The 20,095-nt window shown below is 36.3% G+C and overlaps 2 protein-coding genes across 2 annotated transcripts; both read left to right on the top strand.

Moving 5' to 3' along the window:
* The first annotated feature begins 257 nt into the window (after positions 1-257).
* Positions 258-1,205, top strand: LOC107137737 (olfactory receptor 4S2-like). The gene has a single exon (XM_015480187.1). The coding sequence runs from the start codon at positions 267-269 to the stop codon at positions 1,203-1,205; it is 939 nt and encodes a 312-aa protein (XP_015335673.1). The 5' UTR covers positions 258-266.
* A 14,828-nt stretch (positions 1,206-16,033) lies between these two features.
* Positions 16,034-17,165, top strand: LOC107137867 (olfactory receptor 4M1). The gene has a single exon (XM_015480303.2). It carries the CDS (start codon positions 16,139-16,141, stop codon positions 17,078-17,080), a length of 942 nt encoding a protein of 313 aa, XP_015335789.1. The 5' UTR covers positions 16,034-16,138; the 3' UTR covers positions 17,081-17,165.
* The last annotated feature ends 2,930 nt before the right edge of the window (positions 17,166-20,095 follow it).

Genomic DNA, 20,095 nt, shown 5'->3' on the forward strand with positions numbered 1-20,095 from the left:
GTGTGTTCTTGTTTCATAGAAAAGAACCAGAAAATGAAAAACCAAGTGGAACAAATTGTTTAATGTGAGTCAATAAAATCGATGAGAAAAACGTACATAAATCATGTTTAGGAAATATAAAGCATTGTCTCCACCATACGTAGCATCACTTAGGTATTTTCATGCAATTGTTCCTATTATGTTTGCCCATGCATACAATGATTATAACTTGTGTTCATTTTTGCAGTTAAACAGAGCCACTCGCAGTCCATCCTGCCTGGGGACCCATGGAAGTCGCCAACAATGTCACTGAGTTTATATTCCTGGGACTTTCCCAAGACCCTGGGGTGCAATTGATACTCTTTGCCCTATTCCTCTTCTTCTACATCGTGATCATGGTGGGAAACTTACTCATTTTGCTTACAGTCTTTTCTGATCCCCAGCTACACACACCCATGTATTTCTTTCTCAGTAATTTGTCCTTTGTGGACATTGCCTATTCCTCAGCCACTGCACCCAAGATGATTGCAGACTTTGTTTCTGACAAAAAGACCATTTCCTACTGGGGCTGTATAACTCAGATGTTTACCTTCCACTTTTTTGGATGTGCTGAGATTTTTGTTTTGACTGTCATGGCTTTTGACCGTTATGCTGCCATCTGCCACCCCCTTCGCTATACAACCATCATGAGCGCCAATGTTTGCACCCTCTTGGCATCACTGTCCTGGTTGGGGGCCCTGGGTCATTCTTTTGTCCAGACCCTCCTGACCTTTCAGCTGCCCTTCTGCCATGCTCAGGTCATTGATCATTACTTCTGTGATGTCCACCCAGTCCTAAAACTTGCCTGTGCTGATACAACCCTGGTAAATATGTTGGTGGTGGCTAACAGTGGTCTCATCTCCCTGGGGTGTTTCCTTATTCTTCTGACCTCCTACACGGTCATTTTATTTAGCCTTCGGAAACGGTCTGCAGAGAGCCGTCGCAAAGCTCTCTCTACCTGTGGATCTCACCTGACAGTAGTAACTTTCTTCTTTGTCCCTTGTATCTTTATTTATCTCCGCCCATCCACCACTTTTCCACTGGATAAGGCTGTGTCTGTGTTTTATACCACCATCACCCCAATGCTAAACCCACTTATCTATACTCTGAGGAATGGAGATGTGAAGAATGCCATGAGGCGTCTCTGGAGCCACAAGTCCTCTTTGAAGGAGAAGCAGAAGAGATAGTCTGTCAGAACTGCAAAAGCAGAGAATTAGCTGGTACCTTCAGTGGTTACTAATTTGTCAAAATTTTACTAATTAGTTCCTGAAACTATCTTGTACTTTTCATCCAGCAGAGAACAGTTTGAATCTATATATGGTGGGTTAAACTTAAACTTTTCCACACAGGCAAGGTTTATCCTCTTTTACCTATAGTGGAAGACACTCCTCAGAATCTCCTTTCCCTGCTTCAAATCACTTTCTTTTTTTTTTTTAATTTTTATTTTTGTAGTTGTAGATGGACAGAATGCCTTATTTTATTTATTTATTTTTTAATGTGGTGCTGAGGATCGAACCCAGTGCCTCACGCATGCTAGGCAAGCACTCTGCTGCTGAGCTACAGCCCCAGCCCTCAAATCACTTTTATCTGCATGAAACACGCAGTAAACTACTATTTGGCACTTTCAGATGGTGGTTCAAGGGAATGAGAGTCCCAGGGAATCAGATTCTTTCTCTTAGAGAAAGTCTAACTTCCTGGGAGCTGCATTCTTGTTCCCTCCCCTCCTTCTGCTTTCTTACGTCTTTCTCACAAATATCATAAAATCTAGTAGGAGAGGCAGATTTATAAAAAAATGATTTTAATATGATATATAACAAATGTAGACATATATGCTACCTATGATGAAGGAGTTAGTATAAATTGAAGAACTGCTCAAAGAATGGTTTCTGTCTAGGAAAAAAAATGAGGGAATTTTATATATGTTGAAATGGAAAGCAATTTTCTAAAAAGTCCCTTTTGGAGAATTTGAGTACTTTCCCACTTCAGTAATGTAGTCATATTTTTACTAAAGCAATCTTACTTTTATTTTTTTTCCCAACACACAGACTAGATTAATTAAAACCAAATGAACTGGTATTTGAACTGTTGAAAGGACTAAGTCAAGAACTTGTGGTTCTATTATAAATTTTGATTAAAACTGTTTTCAATACTCAAAAAGGACAAAATGGAATAAATTCATTTTGTTTCTAAAGTTTTATTTGTAAAGCTTGAAAACAGCTGGATATCCTCAAAAGGCATTTTTATTCTGAGGAATTACTTTAGATTTTTAGTCTGGTATCTTTCAGGAGTTCAGAGATGTTTATTTTTGTCCAATGTTTATTTTCTGTAGGCTTTATGAAACCCTGTATAAACTCATAAAACATTATTAGACATTTATTTTTGATTTATTGTTAGTGGTTTTAACCTCATTTCTACAACTGATCAAGGGTATAAATAATACACATTGCTTTCTACTCTTAATGCACTGCGTAGCGATGGCTTCACATTAGGCACTTGCCAGTTTCCCAGTTGCCGTCCCAGTATTCACTGTTCCTTTTATTTCTCTTAGTAACTGAGACCTGACTATTTCTGGTAGTTCTGGGGAAATTTTGCTCTGTTCTGTCTGTCTTTGGCAGCTGGGCATGAACTAGGGGATGCCAATAGTAACTGTGGGGCTCTTTTGAAAACCCTTTGAGGTGGTTTCTCCATGTTTTAGCCCTTCTACACACCATCACCATTAATGTTTCTTTGTATTTCCTTATACTCATTTTTAATTTTTCTTTCCCTGTGCCAAAAGTCACTTTTTTGCTCTTATAACTCCTGATTTTTTAAGATAGACCAGAAACACACTGAAATTATAATTAAAATGGCCAGTTATATTGGGTGTTCTCCTAAGAGCTAAGTATAATAATATAAACAACAACTATAACAATAGTCGGGGGAAAAGTTCAGATCAACAAAATAAAGAAGACAGGACAGAGTTTAGAACAGCAGACAAGGTTCCAAGAAACGTTTGGAAGAGAGAAGGCAAAGACAAGGCAGGCTCGATGAGCCTGGTTCTAAAGAACTAACAAGAATGCTGAGGAGAAACTCACCTCCTGGAATCTCTGAGGTGTTTTGGACACTGGTCAGGGGAATGGTCAGGTACAGGGGTGGTAATGGAGATTAAGAGAAAGAAATAGTTCACTCTCCTGTGCTGTCTTTCTATAACTCACCCCTAGTTGCCAATAGAGACATATGATTTACAAATAGAAAGTTGTCATCTTGGCTTTAAGACACGTAAGGATGGGCTGAGGAGCATGGAGGCCTTGGGTTCAATCCCCGGCACCAAAACAAATATCCTTCTGCTTTTTTCCATTTCTGTTGCCCATTATGCCAACTACAGCTGTCACCTGAAGAGTGCGTGCCTTTGCCTCCTCCCTGCATTTTGTTATTTATTTTTTGGTACTGGGGATTGAACCTTGGGGTGCTTAACCACTAAGCCATATTCCCAGACCTTTTTAATACTTTATTTAGAAACAAGGGCTTACCAAATTGCTTAGGCTGGCTTTGAACTCACGGTCCTCTTGCCCCAGCCTCCGGAGTCACTGGGATTATAAGCATGGGCCATCGTGCCCAGCTTGCATTGAATTCTTGATCCTGTCTCTTCCTCTTGTTTTGCTGTGTCACAGTGCTCCACACTCTCAAAGAACATCTAGGAAGTAAATTTTATTAATCTTGCATGATTCAAAATGTTTATTCTTTTTTCCTGAATCTGATGGCTGGCCTTGTCCTATGTAGATTTTTTAATCTGAAAATCTATTTGAAGATCCTCTTGTATTGTATTGTAGGTTTAGTTTTGCTCTTACACTATTCAGATTTTTGCTTCATTATTTGTAGCCAGTGTATTTTCTCTTTCCTAATGATTTTATAATTTCAGTCTCTAGGGTAACAAAATTTCATGATAGCATGTCTTGCCATTTTTGAAAATTAATTGAGGTGGCACTCAGTAGGTCTTTAATATCCAGAGCCTTAAACCTTTCAGTTCTAAAGATTTATTTATTTATTTATTGTTTCTTTTAAATGTCTCCCTTCTGCTTTCTTTGCTCTGCTAGAACATCTGTGAGTGGAGATCAACTTTTTTTAGATTCCCTGTAGAAGTAAGATCATGCATTCTTTTTTCTTTCTGTGCTTGGCTTATTTCACTTAACAGAATGTCCTCCAAGCCCATCTATGATGTCACAAATGACAGAATTTCATCTTGTTTATGGCTTAATAGTATTTCATTGTGTACATGAGCCATATTTTCTTTGTTTATACTTCAATGGAAACTACAGTTGCTTCCATTTCTTGGATAATATGGAAGTGCTGCAATAAACATGGGAGTGAAGATGTCTATCTCTTTGACTTAGTGAATTCCTTTTCTTTTAATACACACCCACATAGGAACTGTTGGATCATGTGGTAGTTTTTAGTTTTATGAGGCATTTGTATTCTTTCCATAGTGGATATATTAATTCAATTTCTCACAGACAGTGTGTAAGGATTTCTTTTTTTTCCACATCTTCATCAGCATGTTTTATCTTTAGTATTTTTGATAATAACAGTTCTAAGTGAGGTATCTGATTGTAGTTTTGACTTGCTTTTCCCTGATGATTACTAATTCTCAGTATTTTTCATATATATGTTGACCATTTTATAGGACTTCCTTTGAGACATATCTATTTAGATCTATGGTGTATTTTATTTGATTTTTATTTTTGTTTTGCTGTTGAGTTTTTTTTTACTTTCTTATGTATGTATCCTGAATATTAATTTCTTGTTAGATATAATGTTTTAAAATATTTCTTCTTATTCTGTAGTTTTTCTTTTTGCTCTCTGATTGTTTCATTTTCTATGAAGAAACAATTTTAGTTTGATAGAATTCTATTTATCAATTTTTGCTTTTCTTTCTTATGCACTTGGAGTTATTTCTAAAAAAGCCCTTACCCAATCCAAAATTCTGAAATATTTGTCCTTTGTTTTTTACTAGTATTTTCATAGTTTCAAATCTTACATTTAAAGCCTTTAATTTGTTTTGAGTTGATATTTGTAACTATTAAGAGATAGAGGTCATTTTATTCTTCAGCATGTGGATATCCAGGTTCCTAGTACCATTTATTGTTTTGACTGCCTTTTCCTCGTATGTCTTCTTGGTTTTTTTTTTTTTTTCTTTTTGTTACTGGGGATTGAACTCAGGGACACTTAACCACTGACCACATCCTCAGACCTATTTTGTATTTTATTTAGAGACAGAGTCTCATTGAGTTGCTTAGTGCCTTGTTGTTGCTGAGGCTGGTTTTGAACTCACAATCCTCCTGCCTCAGCCTCCTGAGCACTGGGATTACAGGAGTGTGCCACTGTGTCCAGGTCTTCTTGTCTCTTTTGTTAAAAATCACTTGGGTAAATGCATAGAGTTATTGTTGGACTGTTCCATTGGTGCATGTGTCTGGTTTTTGTTTCATTTGGTTTGCCTTGATTTTTTTGCTTGTTCATTTTTTTTTTGACTTTTGAATTATGAGTCTCACTACTTTGCCCTGTTTTTTTTACCACCTGTGCTCAATAATTCTCTAGTTTCTGCCTCTTAAGTAGCTAGGACAGTAGGCACATGCCACCATACCTGGCCATGCGTCTTGTTATTTTGAATTTTTTGTTAGGCAATTCACAGGTGATGTCATATTTCCCTGTTTTGTGGTTGTTATGATTTAGATATGAGGTATTCACTGAAAGCTCATCTGTGAGACAACTGAAGAAAGTTTTGAGGTAAAATTATTGGGTTTTGAAAGCCTTAATCTAATCTCTGCATTAATTCATTGACATGGATTAATTGGGTGGTAATTGTAGGCAGATTGGGTGTGGCTGGAAAAGCCATGCCTTTGGGGTTTATATTTTGTTCTTGGTGACAGGAATTCTTTCTGCTTCCTGATCGCCATGTTCAGAGCTGCTTCCCCTCTTCTGCCATGTCACCTTGTGTTCAGAGCAATGGTTTGACCATCTGTGGACTAAGGCCTCTGAAACCATGAGTCCCAAATAAACTTTTTATTTTTTTCTTTGTTTTTGTTGTGTCACAGTGACAAAAATGCTGACTAAAACAGTCGTGATCTTTAATCTCAGTGACAAAAGTTGCTGGGACACTCTGAAGTCAACTGCTATAGAGTATCTACAGCAGAAATTATTCATGCTACTTGGTGGTGAAATCTGTGGTAACTGCAGGATGTACTGAGTTCCTCATCACAGAAGGCCACTGGAGTCCTGCTTAGAGTGGGATATGGAGACCACATTGATTCTCACCATATGGCTGATATTGATGGTCCTGATACTTCCTTTTTATTCTATTCATTTTCACACAACTGTCATGGTCAATCTCTCTAGCAATCTGGTTAGGGAGAAACTGAAAATTTTTGCCTGGGCTTTGTCCCAGTAGGATGGTTAGACTGGTTATTCACCTCCCTTGCCTTTTCCCTGTGAGGAGAACACACAAGCCAGGTAGTTTTCTCTCTATGCTGAGCACTGCCAGTCTGAGAAATGAGATCATACAGGCAAAATAAAACTGTTCTCTGATTTCTTTGCTTGCTTGTACTTGGGGGTTTTCTCCTACTTACTGCTTTAGCTTCTTAAATAACTCTTTGGCTATTCAGAGTTAATTTTATTATTTTTAAATTAGGTGGTTTTTAAAAAATTATTTTGCTATTAATTTTGGTTAAAATATTGCAAATTCTGCAGTTCTCAAATATAATTCAAAAAAGGATGCTTTCTATGTTTGCTGATCAAACTTCATGGGATTATTTAGCCAAAAAATAAGATAAAAAACATCAATATTTTGTGAAAGTTCAAATGAAATTAAATTGGCAATATTTGTATTTTCATGTAGAATACTTCTAAGTATATAGTATTCTGTTGAATATATTTGTGTTTTTCCTTTTCCATTGTTCTTCACTGCTTTTTTTTAAAGTATATTTGTACTTTTATATGATTTCTTTAAAAACATTTTTGTTTTGTTTATTAATTTTCATGTGGTGCTGAGGATTGAACCCAGTGCCTCACATGTGCGAGGCAATAACCCCATAACCTCAGCCCCTCTTCATTGTTTTTTTATCAACCTCATACTGATTATTTTATTTGGTCTCAAACAAGTGATTTTTAGGAGAATAATTTCTGAAAAATATGAGATTGTTATCAGTCTGATAGAATAAAACTCAGGTAAAACCCAGTGATATTCCTTATAGAATTTTATTTGTTAAAGTGAACACTGTGAGAAAGTAATTAATGTTAGCATATGAGAATGAAGATCATAGATGTAATAAAATACAATGTAGTTAATCACACATTCACTTAATATTTACAGTATACTACTTACTATGTGCCGCAGTCCGGCTGCAGCAAACTAACCGGGGGGTGACGGGCAACTTGTGTAGATTGATACAGCATGAGTAGGAGCCGTTTATTGCAGGACAGGAGCAGTATTTATACATTCCACACAGCTTATCTAATTAGCATAAACTAGATACATCAGTCAACCAATCAGGAATCTCTACACCTAATGGCTCGGTTTTGTTACTTCTCAAACCACTCCCTCTGACATTTTGCCAGGCACCATCCAGACTTGTTTACGAACTTTAACATTCCCCTGGCAAAATGCCAGGTGTTATTTTGACTTGTTTACAGACTCTAACACTATGGTCAATTTTGTTGGGCAGGAATTGGTGCAACAAAATTCTTGCTCTCCTATAACTGATTATATAGTTTATAACTCACAACATTCATAAGTGGAAGGATAATTGCTGTGAAAGCTGTTATTTCTTGATTATAGAGGCAAACAACTATTTTTGGTTTTATATATAGGGCAGTCAATTATAAGTTGATTTGTAGATATTATTTTTTCTCTTTTTATTCATTGAATGCTCAGTGACATGTAGGTAATTATTAAGCACATGTAGAAAACTCTGAATAAAGTTAGAAATATACTTTGGCTTAGGAGTTAATATGTAATTCCTTTCTTGCAAACATGGGCAAAATATTCAAACAATTTATACAGTATTAATATTGCATTTGAACATATCTCCATTTCCCCAAGGATCAAGCATCTCTAAACAATACAGTCTTGGACAGTGGATTAGAAATGCACATTTTATGCTAGAGGGTCTATTATTTGTCATCACATTTTCCACCTTGAAGCCTGGGAAATTCTTGTCTTGTTCTGTGTAACACAAAAGTTGTGTTTCTATGCTCATTGGATGAAGCACACATAAACTTTAAAATTATTCCCTCTGGGTCTTATTTTTACTTGGCTGTCTCTGGCCTCTAGAGACTTGATTTTCATAGTGAAAACCCATGGTGCTAGTTATCCCATTGTTACATCAGGACAGGAACTGATATATACCAAAACACTGGTGACAAAGCCCTCTATTAAGGATGTGGGAAGAGGCATCTTCTACCTCCCACCATTCATAGCCTCTGACTACACCAAGACTGGCAAAGTAATTGGTAGGTGGAAGAATATTGTTCAATGTTTCCTTAAATCACTTTATCTTTGAGACAACAAGATAGTAAAAATGATTGGAATAATGATGTAAATGCTCAGAAGTTAGAGATAAGAAGCAGTAAGTCTCAAGTAAAGAAGTGTCTTAGGGGAAAGCAGTGAAATGGTAGAGCAGGGCTTATCCCTGGAAGTGGTGAACAAATGGATTCTTCATTGGCTCGATCCCACCAAATAAATCAGCTTAGACTGGTATCTGAACAGGACATGGAGAAGACATCTGGATCATTTCATACTTAGAACATGAGCCATTCTTGAATAAGCTCAAACATAGAACACTATTCTGATTTATGGGTCCTCAAAGAGGATCTTCCAAAAATTTAAATACTGTCACTCTTGGAAAACAGTCAGGAGATACCCAGAGACTTTTAGTTACTTCTTGTGATTGCTTTTCAAGTGAGCACTGTGAAGGGGGTGAGGGAGGGGAGGTCTTTGATATTTCATTTTGAAGGGACTGGAACTGGTAGTAATAACAATGTTGAAATTGAATAGGAAATTAAAAACAAGAGAAAAACTTAAAATTAAAAAATCCTCTTAAAAGTAGAGGGTGAAATAGGTATTTAAAAAAAATCCAGGAAACAAGATGGGGTCTTATAAAGGAGAACTAGAAAAAAATTTGTTAAATGAATTAGCAAAACAATTATGTTTGAAAGTATTTAAATTTTTTCCCTTTGAAATAATTTGTTAATTTATTTATTCACCTAAAAATCCATGTAATCACCAGGCATGATGGTGCATGCCTGTAATCTCAGTGGCTCAGGAAGCTGAGGCAGGAGGATCATAAGTTCAAAGCCAACCTCAGCAAAAGTGAGGCACTAAGCAACTCAGTCTGAATAAAATACAAAATAAGGCTGGGAATGTGGCTCAGTGGTTGAATCCCCCTGAGTTCAATCCCCTGTACCCACCCCCAGCAAAAAAAATCCATGTAATTATCCATCTATCCATACAACATATAAATTGAGTACCTAGTGTGCCAAGACTTAGGCACTAGACAGATGTATACCTGCTCCATAACCTGAAAGGGTTCAGAGTCTCTGGAATATTTTGGTCAAAATATACGCTGAAAATTACAATGCAATGAGTGAAAATTTCTATTGGAAGTGTGAACAAAGTAGTAGTTCATGGGAGCCCAAATGACAACTCTATGGAGTTTGTTAGAAATGACAGAGACAACAGGATGTGGTGGCACACAACTGTAGTCCTAGTGACTTGAAGTTAAGGCAGGAGGATTGCAAGTTTGGAAATCTAGTGAGACCTTCTCTAAAGATGAAATAAAAAGGGCTGGGGTGTAGCTAAGGGTAGAGGGCTTCTGGGTTCAATCCCCAGTACCAGTTGAAGGGCAGACTCAGACAGAATTTCAGGTATTTTGGAAAGGAGACTTTCTGAGAGTGACTAAGAGATTGAATAATAATGATTTATGAGTAGTCATAGGTTTGTTGGTTTGGGAAAAATGGGAGAAGATGGGATGTTTAGAAGTCAGGTGCTCCTGTTGTTATTTCTAAGTTATTTCTTAGTATTGTTCCTTGTTTTCCAGATACAAGAATAATAAGCAAATATTAAGGGGCAATGTTTTGGAAGCATATGTTAGGATGATGGTTTCCATATTGAAAGGAGAAATGATAACAATAATCATCATTTATTATGGTTGATCTATGTCCCAGATATTTTTCTAAGCTTTCCAAAATGGATTCACTCATTAATCCTTACAATAATACCTGTAAAGTAGGTGCTATTGTAATCCCATTGCCCTGATGGGGCACATTGAGGCAGAGAGAGATGAGTTCCCAGGATTACACAGCTGGTAAGTAGTTCAGCTGTGTTAGAACCAAGGCACTAATGATTCATATTTATTATAAGAGAAATACCCCAGCACCAGGTTATTCTCAAAAATGGTCATGTTAAAAACCACCCTTCTCTAATCTAAATAAGTTCTTCTTGACTAATTTACTATGCATAGGCAACAATGTGTACAGGAAATGAAGGTAATTTATGCATCTTGGTATTTTCTGTTACTAGCTTATTGATGAAATTCAAGGTCCCCAGCTTCTCCCATACCCATCTAGATAATGAAGATGCTTTTGTTACTCCCTCCTCACTGTGTTACACAATAAGACAGGCGAGCTCCATTTCTCTTGAGTAGGAAAACCACTTCACGTTATTTAGGTATTGTATACATCTACAATGGTGACACTGTGACTCCTCCACATGGTTCTCACATAATTTTTACTTTAGCTTTGTGGATTTTTCTCTCAATCTAATTTTATTTCCATAGAACCTTTTAGACCTAGAATATTTCTTAAAATTCTAGTTAAAATTCTTCATATTTTTATGTAGAAACTGCTTTAGAAGAATGTTGAATGACTTTCTCAACATCAAAGAGATTTGTGTGGCTGATCTATGATGTGAATGAAAGCTTTAATTATTTCTCAGTGCATCTCAGACTGGGGTATAAGTCAGTACTTCACTCTATTAAAAATCTGAATTCTTTGAGAAGATTTGGAAATATTTAAAAAAATACAGATGTGTGTGCATGCGTGTCTCCATGCATGGAACATTTATAAGTTGTAAAGATACAATAAAGCCTTAAATAATGACCTTGTTTATTTGATTCCTTACTCCACTATTTCAAAGATATTTTTTTTTGTAACTTTATGCTCTAGTAAGTAGTTCAGCTGTGTTAGAACAAGGCACTAATGCTCTGTATCTGTTATAAGAGAAATACCTCAGTACCAGGTTATCCTCAAAAATGGTGTAGGAGAGTGTCTGGAAATAATTTCTCATATCTATATATTTTCTAAAGATCTAGTACCTTCCTGCTGCACTCATTTGCATTCTCCCCTGCACTCCCACCCCAATCTCACCACCCATCCCTCAGTGTTTCCTTTACTTTGATAGACAGCTCCTATACTACCGAGGTTAATGTCCCTTCCTTCTCTGGGGAAGGTTTTTCAATAAAATATCACTTGAAGGAATCTATTTACGGACTGTTTTCTCTATTATATAATATTTTTAAAAGTCTACCTGTTGGTAGTTGTGTAACCCATAACAATGTAATGTTGCCATCCTTAGAAAAAAATAGTACTGCTATCTTTTCCTTTTATAGCTTGTTTTCTTCATTAATATTACCCCCCTCTCTGCCCCTGTTTTCCTTGTCTCTCAGTTTCAGCTTAATCCTTCTTCCTATGTTGTTGAAGTAGATACTGAAAGCATTCCTTCTGGCTGTGAGCTCTGCAGTTACCTAGAGTGGCCAGGGTGACTGACTTACTCTGGGAGATGCTGACTGATTCACTCACATATCCATCTGAGGAAAATGAATGGACAATGATTAAAAAAAAAAAAACTCTCTTGTAAGACAGTAAGCCAGTATTTCCTGATTCAGTTAATTTTTCACTATTTCAGGATCTATGTGATAGCCTTCTTAGATTCCTCAAATTGATGGGATAAGAATTCTCTGTGTGGTTGCTCAGAGGCGGGCTAGATTCATGGATGAATATTGTATTGTGAATAAGGAAGAATTTCTGCACAGATTCCTAGTTTTCCCCAAACCACTGGTTCCCTTGAGTAGAGTTCATAGTTCACTCACCACAGGGAAGAACCTGTACTCCTAGGTGTTACTATCATCCTCTAGATACTACATCCCTGTAGACTAAGTGAAGAACGGGAATTCACTGGGTGGTGTTTGAAGGACAGCAGCTTATATCCAGAAATTGGGGAGGCGTACAGGGTGGATGGCAGGATGAAATAAAATTTCCTTAACCAACCTACCCAGGTGCTTTAAAGTAAGCGGTGGTTTGGAATAGATATCCTCTTGAATGGCAGCTTCAGAAAGAAACGCCCTAACTCAGTCTCCATGGATGGCTCATCTCCCCCAAGAATTCCCCACAAATGCAATTTCTCACTCTGGATTTTATTGGCACAATTCCCAGTCTTTCTTAGAATGTGACAGAGCATACCTAAATATGCGTAGTAAATCCAATCATTGTTCATAGTACCTGAGCTGCCTCATTTTAGACACAGAGGAAAAGAAAGGCCTTCTCCTAAAATAGGGATTTGGGTTCAAATTTCAGCTGACTTTGGTAGTTTGAAAATAGAAATATGCAGAGTCACTACTAAATCCTACCAGTTGTATTTTTCTAAACAAACTATTCATTTTTGTAAATAACTGTTGCTATCTCTTTAGTTGAGCTTCAGGTTTTCTGCAATCATATCTCACTATAATTTTATTCATATAGCAGCCAGGGTGATATTCCTAAATTATAAATCTTATTCATAAACGTCCTGGATTTTATTCTAAACCGTACTGGAAGCTATTAAAATCGGATTTTCTTATCGTGAGTTCCATTACTCAAAATTTGGCTCTTTAGTCTGCTCTTGTACCTCTATCAGCTTCAAGTCTTTCACAGTTCTCAGAAACTTTCCCCTCCTGGAGATCCTTTACACTTACTGTTCTCCATTTCTAAAATGTGTTTCTCTTGACCTTCAGAGTTGGTTGAAATGTTGTCAAATCAGAGAAGCTTTTCAAAACACTCCATCACTACACTACCAGATACCACCATAAACCACAACCATTTACTCTCCATTGTAATTCCCTTATCTTATATTCTTGTCCCTTGTCACTATCGGTAATGATTTACTATACTTATATACTCATTTGTTTACTGATCTATTGTCCCTGTTTCTAGAACAGAAGTTCAATGAGGTATAAGCTGCATCTTCCTTGCTCGTTGATGTATTGTTAGCAGTTAGCACACAGTAGTTCCTCAATAAACATTTGCTGAACAAACAAATTTATAATTCACAGTGACACAGAACTCTATATTCTGGGATAGAGCTTTTGATATCACGTGTAAAGATTTGTTTTGACATGTGTTAAATGACAGATGATGGCCAGGGTCACAATTTTTGAATATTTTATAAATTCATGTTCATATTTACTGAAGTGGTATGTTATAATTGTGTGTGTGTGCGCATGTGTCTGTTATGTGTAGTGACATAACAGACACATGCACACACCTCTTCGGGAATAGAGGGCTTCATTGGCTGCCTGACTGTTGGATTGAGATGCTGCAGTTAAATATTTCTTTTCAACTTGATAATTATGAGGAGAGAGGGAGATATGAATGCTTTATATTTTTTCACTAAGGAATAAATCAGGTTAGTTTTGGTTGTTGATGCAAAGTATGTATCTTTACTTTCTAATTTGACACTTGTATCCTGAGCATTGAAATGTGAAAAGGAAATCTCTTTGATACCTTTTAAGGTAAAATGATCCTTTCTGTTCAATATACCTGAGGTGCATCTGTCTTTCCAAGACATCAACACTCATTCACCTAAATTATTTCTGTGTAGGTTAGTGACAGTTTCCACTTCTTTTTTGATGGGATTGTACAGAATAGGACATAGGAGAAAAAGGTGACTTTCTAACAAAGATTGGAATGCTATAGCTGTCCCTGTGAAAATGAAAAAAAAAATGCTTAGGGTCTTGTAATAGCATTTACTGCTTCAAAATATTCTTCTCCTTTTAATAATAAGAAATTTATTATTTAATTAAGCAGAAAAAAAAAACTAACCAGGTGTGCTGGTGCACTCTTGTGAGCACAGCTACTCAGGAGGCTGAGGCATGAGAATGGCAAATTTGAGGTCAGCCTAGGTCACTTAGCCAGATCTTGTCCCAAAATAAAATTAAAAAGTTTGGGGTATAGCTCAGTGGTACAGCACTTGCCTAGAATGTGGAGCACCAGGGGTTTAATCCCTAGCACCACAAGAAACAAAAATGAAAACAAAACAAAACAAAAAGAGCAAATAACCTAATCACTTCATCTGTTTGCATAAAATCAAAATATCCAAATGAACCAAATAATCATAATGTGCCAAATGCTCCATGTGGATATTTTCTTAATGATATGAAACTCTTAATTTACTCATCAATGTATGTAAATGAGTATCCCGTGAATTTGCAACCATATCTTTGCCCTGTTGTTACAAAGGCTATGGACAGCTTTCTCCAGATAGTAAAGTTAAAGTAATGTTTTCTGGAATCTAGAAACTATGTCATTGCAGACAGCCAAGTTTTTAAGAAAGTGAAGGGTTGAAAACCGGAGGCGTTATTTTTCTTTTTATCAAAATCCTTCTAAACTGAATTTTAAATGTCCTTATCTCATTCAACATGATTGTCTCTCTGAGGTCCATAATGGACAATTCACTAGCATGGGAACACTTGCTTCTTTGCTAAATAGTCTCACAATACTGGGCTTTCAGAGTGCTTTCATTTTCGTCTCTCATTTCTTGCTATCAGATTCCTGGAAAATACTGGTGTTTTCTTGGTATGTCTACTTTTATTAAGTCTCTCATCATCATAACACAGTTCTTATACAGCATATTGAAAGTGATATATTTGTGTTCATTAAAATTATATGCAAATTGAATCAGTAGGTCCCAAGGGAGAAACACTGGGCTTTTTTAGTTGATAGTATGCATAGTGTCTGTAAATACTTGTTATATATATATATTTGTTTTTATAAAACCTTATCTTTTTCATATTTTCTGTTTGTTTTTTGTTTTTGTTTTAAGAAACACTGAGACAGTATTATAAGTCATCACATCAGGAAAACAGAAGCAATGTTCTAGTATTGACTGTTGATTGCAAGAAATATTTGCTTTGGAGTGGCAGTTTTGAACATTATTTAAAAGGGAAAATGTATTTGGATAGAAAATGATTATCTCATTTTTATTTGATGGGGTTTCTTCTACATAAAGAGTCGAATTCAATATTGGACCTTACGCAGAAATCTAAATGTAATCTTTTCCCCACTTTTTCCTTAAAATGGCAAAGTGGATCATTATAGTAAAATATGCTTTGTTGATGAGCATAGTTATTTTTCAGATGACTATACCTTCCTCCTGCCTTTCTAAAACAGTGGATAAACTTCAAGATCAGTGTATTAGTGGGTACTGAAGATCTGGTCACAGTCAGAAAGATTTTCATACAGACAACCTGGATTACTGTCGGTGGTGGCTGTTTACCTATTGGCAAGAATTAAACTGAAAGTTTTTGTTATTCAATACACATGAAGCCCTGGGGTCACTGTTATTAAATATGGATAGATCAGTGTAGGTGATGTTATAACACAAGGTTAAGTTTTCAAATTGGCAAGTTTTCCCAACAAAAAGGATCTAGAAAGAATAGGCTGCATTTCTAATTACCAGTCTGAAATTTGGCTAAACTCAGAAAAATTGCACATATTACCTATCAATGTAAATATTTGGAGGAAGGATTACTTCTGACTTTCAAAAAAATGGATTTTATAGAATGGAAGAGCTGATTGGCTTTCAGACATTTGATACATTACATATGGTTCAATGTTTCTAATGTATAAGGTTGTCATTTACTTCTCCCTATCTTGGTTTTTCAAATACAAAACAGGGTAAGCAAATCTATTTGTATCCTAATGCAATCTCAACAACAGCAAGTAGAGGAAAATCTTTGGAAACAGTGATATAATTCTAGTTAAATGTTATTTAGAGTAATTATCATTTCTTTATTTTTCATAGCCATATTATGGGGAAAAAAAAAGCCTAATTGAAGAAATGGAAACTGCAAATTACACCAGGGTGACAGAATTTGTTCTCACTGGCCTATCCCAGACTCGGGAGGTACAACTAATCCTCTTTTTTATATTTCTATCCTTCTATTTATTCATCCTTCCAGGGAATATTCTTATCATTTGCACCATCAGACTTGATCCCCATCTGACTTCTCCTATGTATTTCTTGTTGGCTAACCTGGCCTTCCTTGATATTTGGTATTCCTCTGTCACAGCCCCTAAAATGCTTGTGGACTTCTTTGTGGAAAGAAAGACAATTTCCTTTGGTGGGTGCATTACTCAGCTCTTCTTCTTGCACTTTGTTGGAGCCTCAGAGATGTTCCTGCTCACAGTGATGGCCTTTGACCGCTATGCAGCTATCTGCCGCCCACTTCACTATGCTACCATCATGAATAGACGTCTCTGCTGTATCCTGGTGGCTGTCTCCTGGATGGGGGGCTTTGTCCATTCTATAATACAGGTGGCTCTCCTTGTTCGACTTCCCTTCTGTGGGCCCAATGAGTTGGACAGCTACTTCTGTGACATCACACAGGTTGTCCGGATTGCCTGTGCCAACACCTTCCCAGAAGAGTTGGTGATGATCTTCAGCAGCGGTCTGATCTCCGTGGTGTGCTTCATTGCTCTGTTAATGTCCTATGCCTTCCTTCTGGTTATGCTCAAGAAGCACTCAGGCTCAGGTGAGAGTACCAACAGGGCCGTGTCCACCTGCTATTCCCACATCACCATCGTGGTGCTAATGTTTGGACCAAGCATCTACATTTACGCTCGTCCCTTTGACTCATTTTCCCTAGATAAAGTAGTGTCTGTGTTCCATACTGTAATATTCCCTTTACTTAATCCCATCATATACACATTGCGAAACAAAGAAGTAAAGACAGCCATGAGGAAGTTGGTCAACAGATATATTTTATGTAAAGAGAAGTGAAATATAAATGACATATTTTCCAATCCTTCTGAGGATCATTGAGCTAAAGTAGGAGGCATTTGCAGTGGTAATAATGCTGCTTTACTTCCTCATTTTACCTGAGTTTCTCTCATTATTATTTTCTTCTGTTTTTCTTTATGACGATGGGGAAAAAAAGGCATTAGAGTGGAAACAAGTTTACTTACATGCACCCTGAAGTATCTGGCAGATCATTATTAGAATTTGAGATACAATAATGGTCTGCCCAAACACATGTTTTCACTAATTGTTCATTGACCAACTACCCTAGAGAGATTCAGGCTGTGAGGAGAATGTGGGTTGAGAAATAATGAAACAAATAAGACCTTGGAGGCACATCAACCATGAATATGAAGAAGTGGCCAGCACATGAATATGACTAACTTCATGTTACCAAATTAATATTGTCATATTTTAATCTTGGCCTAGTAGGAGTATTTCGTAAACCATCCTCCTGGGTATGGAAAGCAGATTTTCTACTTTGTCCGTTATCTCTTGCTCTTCCCAGAGTTCACAGAAACTGAGGATTCATTTATACAAACTGTCTCAACTTTCAGGTGGTAGCCATTAAATGTTTGTGACAAACACAAGATTTTACCACATTATGGAAAAAAATTTATGCATTCAGAACAGAATACCATTTGGTTATTGTGTAAGTCTCCTCTCCTTTCACCTGGAGCCTCCAGTCAAATGGCAGTTTTTATAGCAAGTCTCTACCTTACATTCTTCAGAGTGAACACAGGTTCTTTGTTGATTGAGCTCAATAGACATCTGTGTGATTTAAAATAAAAAAAGTAATATTCTTTGACACTTCTGTTTGTTTTCTGTATTTGCTAATTCTGTCTCCCATGTTTATTTGTCAGCTCTATAAGCCATTTTTTTTTATTGCACATGGAACATACCTACCTGATGTATTGAGTCCCGTGCTCTACTAGTGAATTATTTACTGGGGATTGATTTCCTATTCCCTGACACTAAGAACTCAGTTACTGACCATGCTTCAGAAGATAAAAGATAGATTAGAGCATTTGAGTTCATAAATATGTTTAATTCCTTAAACTGAAGTTTTCAAATTCAAAGCTAGAGTCTTTTTATAAAATGACAGGAGCACTTTGTATGAAGTGAACTAAAGTCTTTTACTTTATATGATGATGTAATATGACTAGGCTTTGAGGAAATAGATTTCTGCCGATGTCACAAATAAATAAATATGAATGATATCCCAGAATTGCTGTTTATCTACAGAGATCATCTTCTTAATTGAGGAGGTAATCAGACGCAGTGTGACACAGGTACACAAAATGGAATCTTGGTACATAACGTTTGCTTAGGGAGTTTTTCCTTATTGTGACCTTTTATCTTCAGTGCTACATGATGGCTTTTCTAGGAATCCAAAGACACAGATTGGAGTTATAATTCTTGAATTTTGATTTGGCTTCTCATCACCTGGAAATGAATAAAAGTAAACTTCTTTAATGCTATGCAATAGAACATTAAAAATGCAAAATACAAAATACAAAAGATATACATATATGCAATAAAAGGATGAGTTGTGAATGTTTCTAGAATTTCACAATAAGTTATTGTCATTTCTTTGTATCTAAAACAGCCAGAACTTCTATTCATCTTGAAACTTATGCTTCATCTTACTAGGTTTAATATTCCTGAGAAAGAGACTACTGACTTACTATGCTTTTCAAACATCGATATAATGTTACTGCTAGAAGATACTTGTTGAAGTTATTAAAGGTTTATAGTAATAAACAGGAAAGGACAATAGTATGGTGAATAATTGCTTACTTAGAAATACTATCTGAAATTAGAAACTAGTCTTGACAGGGATGGGGGAAACTTTTGCAAACTACTCAGCAGTGAGCTAGTAGACGTGGAAGACATGATTGGCAAAGGAGCCTTTTTGCTATCATGTCAGGGTCATTTGGCCAAGTTAGAAACATTTTTGGTGGTCACAATTAGGAACAGCCATTGAAACCTTGTACTGCTAAATATTTTACAAGGCACAGGACAGACCCTCCCACTCAAAGAAGTATTTGGCTCCAAATGTCAATAGTACCAAGAGTGGGAAAGTCCTACTTAAAAAATTAGCAGGGATAAGGTAGGACACTGTAGCAGAATAGTTATCAAACAATTTTACATACAATCTTATATATAATGCTGTCTCCAAATAACCCAGTAATCTTAGCCGTGAAATGACAAATTTGTCAGTTGACATCTTTCCCCCACATAACTCTTTCTTTTTTTTCTCTAGATTTGTTTTAAATGTTTTTAAATCTTCTTCTTCTTCTTCTTTTGTCTTTCAGTCACTTTCTTCCGAAAGTGCTTTGAGTTTCTATTTCTAAATTATCAATATCTAGACCGAGTCAACTAATAATCTTTAGCTCAAGATTGTTATTTTCATGGGCTGGGGATGTGGCTCAAGCGGTAGCGCACTCGCCTGGCATGTGTGCGGCCCGGGTTCGATCCTCAGCACCACATACAAACAAAGATGTTGTGTCTGCAGAAAACTAAAAAATAAATTTAAAAAAAAAAAAAAAAAAAAGATTGTTATTTTCCTTTCAATTATACCGACTTGTTTGAATTTTGGAACCCAAGTTCCCATTCATCTCATGTTTTAATTTTGGAAATCTTAATTTTAAGGAGATAGATTTTACTATTATGTTCAATATAAAAGCTTTAGTATCCAAATAAACTATAGTTCCATTTTGTTTAAAACTACCAAACTAATATATATTAATTAAAAGTTCAAAATGTATGATCATATAAAGAAAAGCACGAATATCACTGGCAGTCTTTGTATTTCCATTTTAGAGGTTTGGGGTTTTCCCTTGACAAGGTTTACAAAGTTTCACTCACCCAGCTCCACTGGAAGCAGGCCAGTTAGCCTATCATACTTTTCTCCATAAGCTAATTAATATCATTAAGTAAATGAAAGTGGGGGTGAAACAAAAGCTACAAACTTCTCTAGACAAGTAAGTGTAA

Source organism: Marmota marmota, unplaced genomic scaffold (assembly GCF_001458135.2).
Source record: "Marmota marmota marmota unplaced genomic scaffold, marMar, whole genome shotgun sequence".
NCBI classification, from domain to species: Eukaryota; Metazoa; Chordata; class Mammalia; order Rodentia; family Sciuridae; genus Marmota; species Marmota marmota.

What these genes read in the sequence shown, in the direction of transcription:
- LOC107137867 (XM_015480303.2), top strand. Translation starts at nt 16,139, where the DNA reads ATGGAAACTGCAAATTACACCAGGGTGACAGAATTTGTTCTCACTGGC.
- LOC107137737 (XM_015480187.1), top strand. Translation starts at nt 267, where the DNA reads ATGGAAGTCGCCAACAATGTCACTGAGTTTATATTCCTGGGACTTTCC.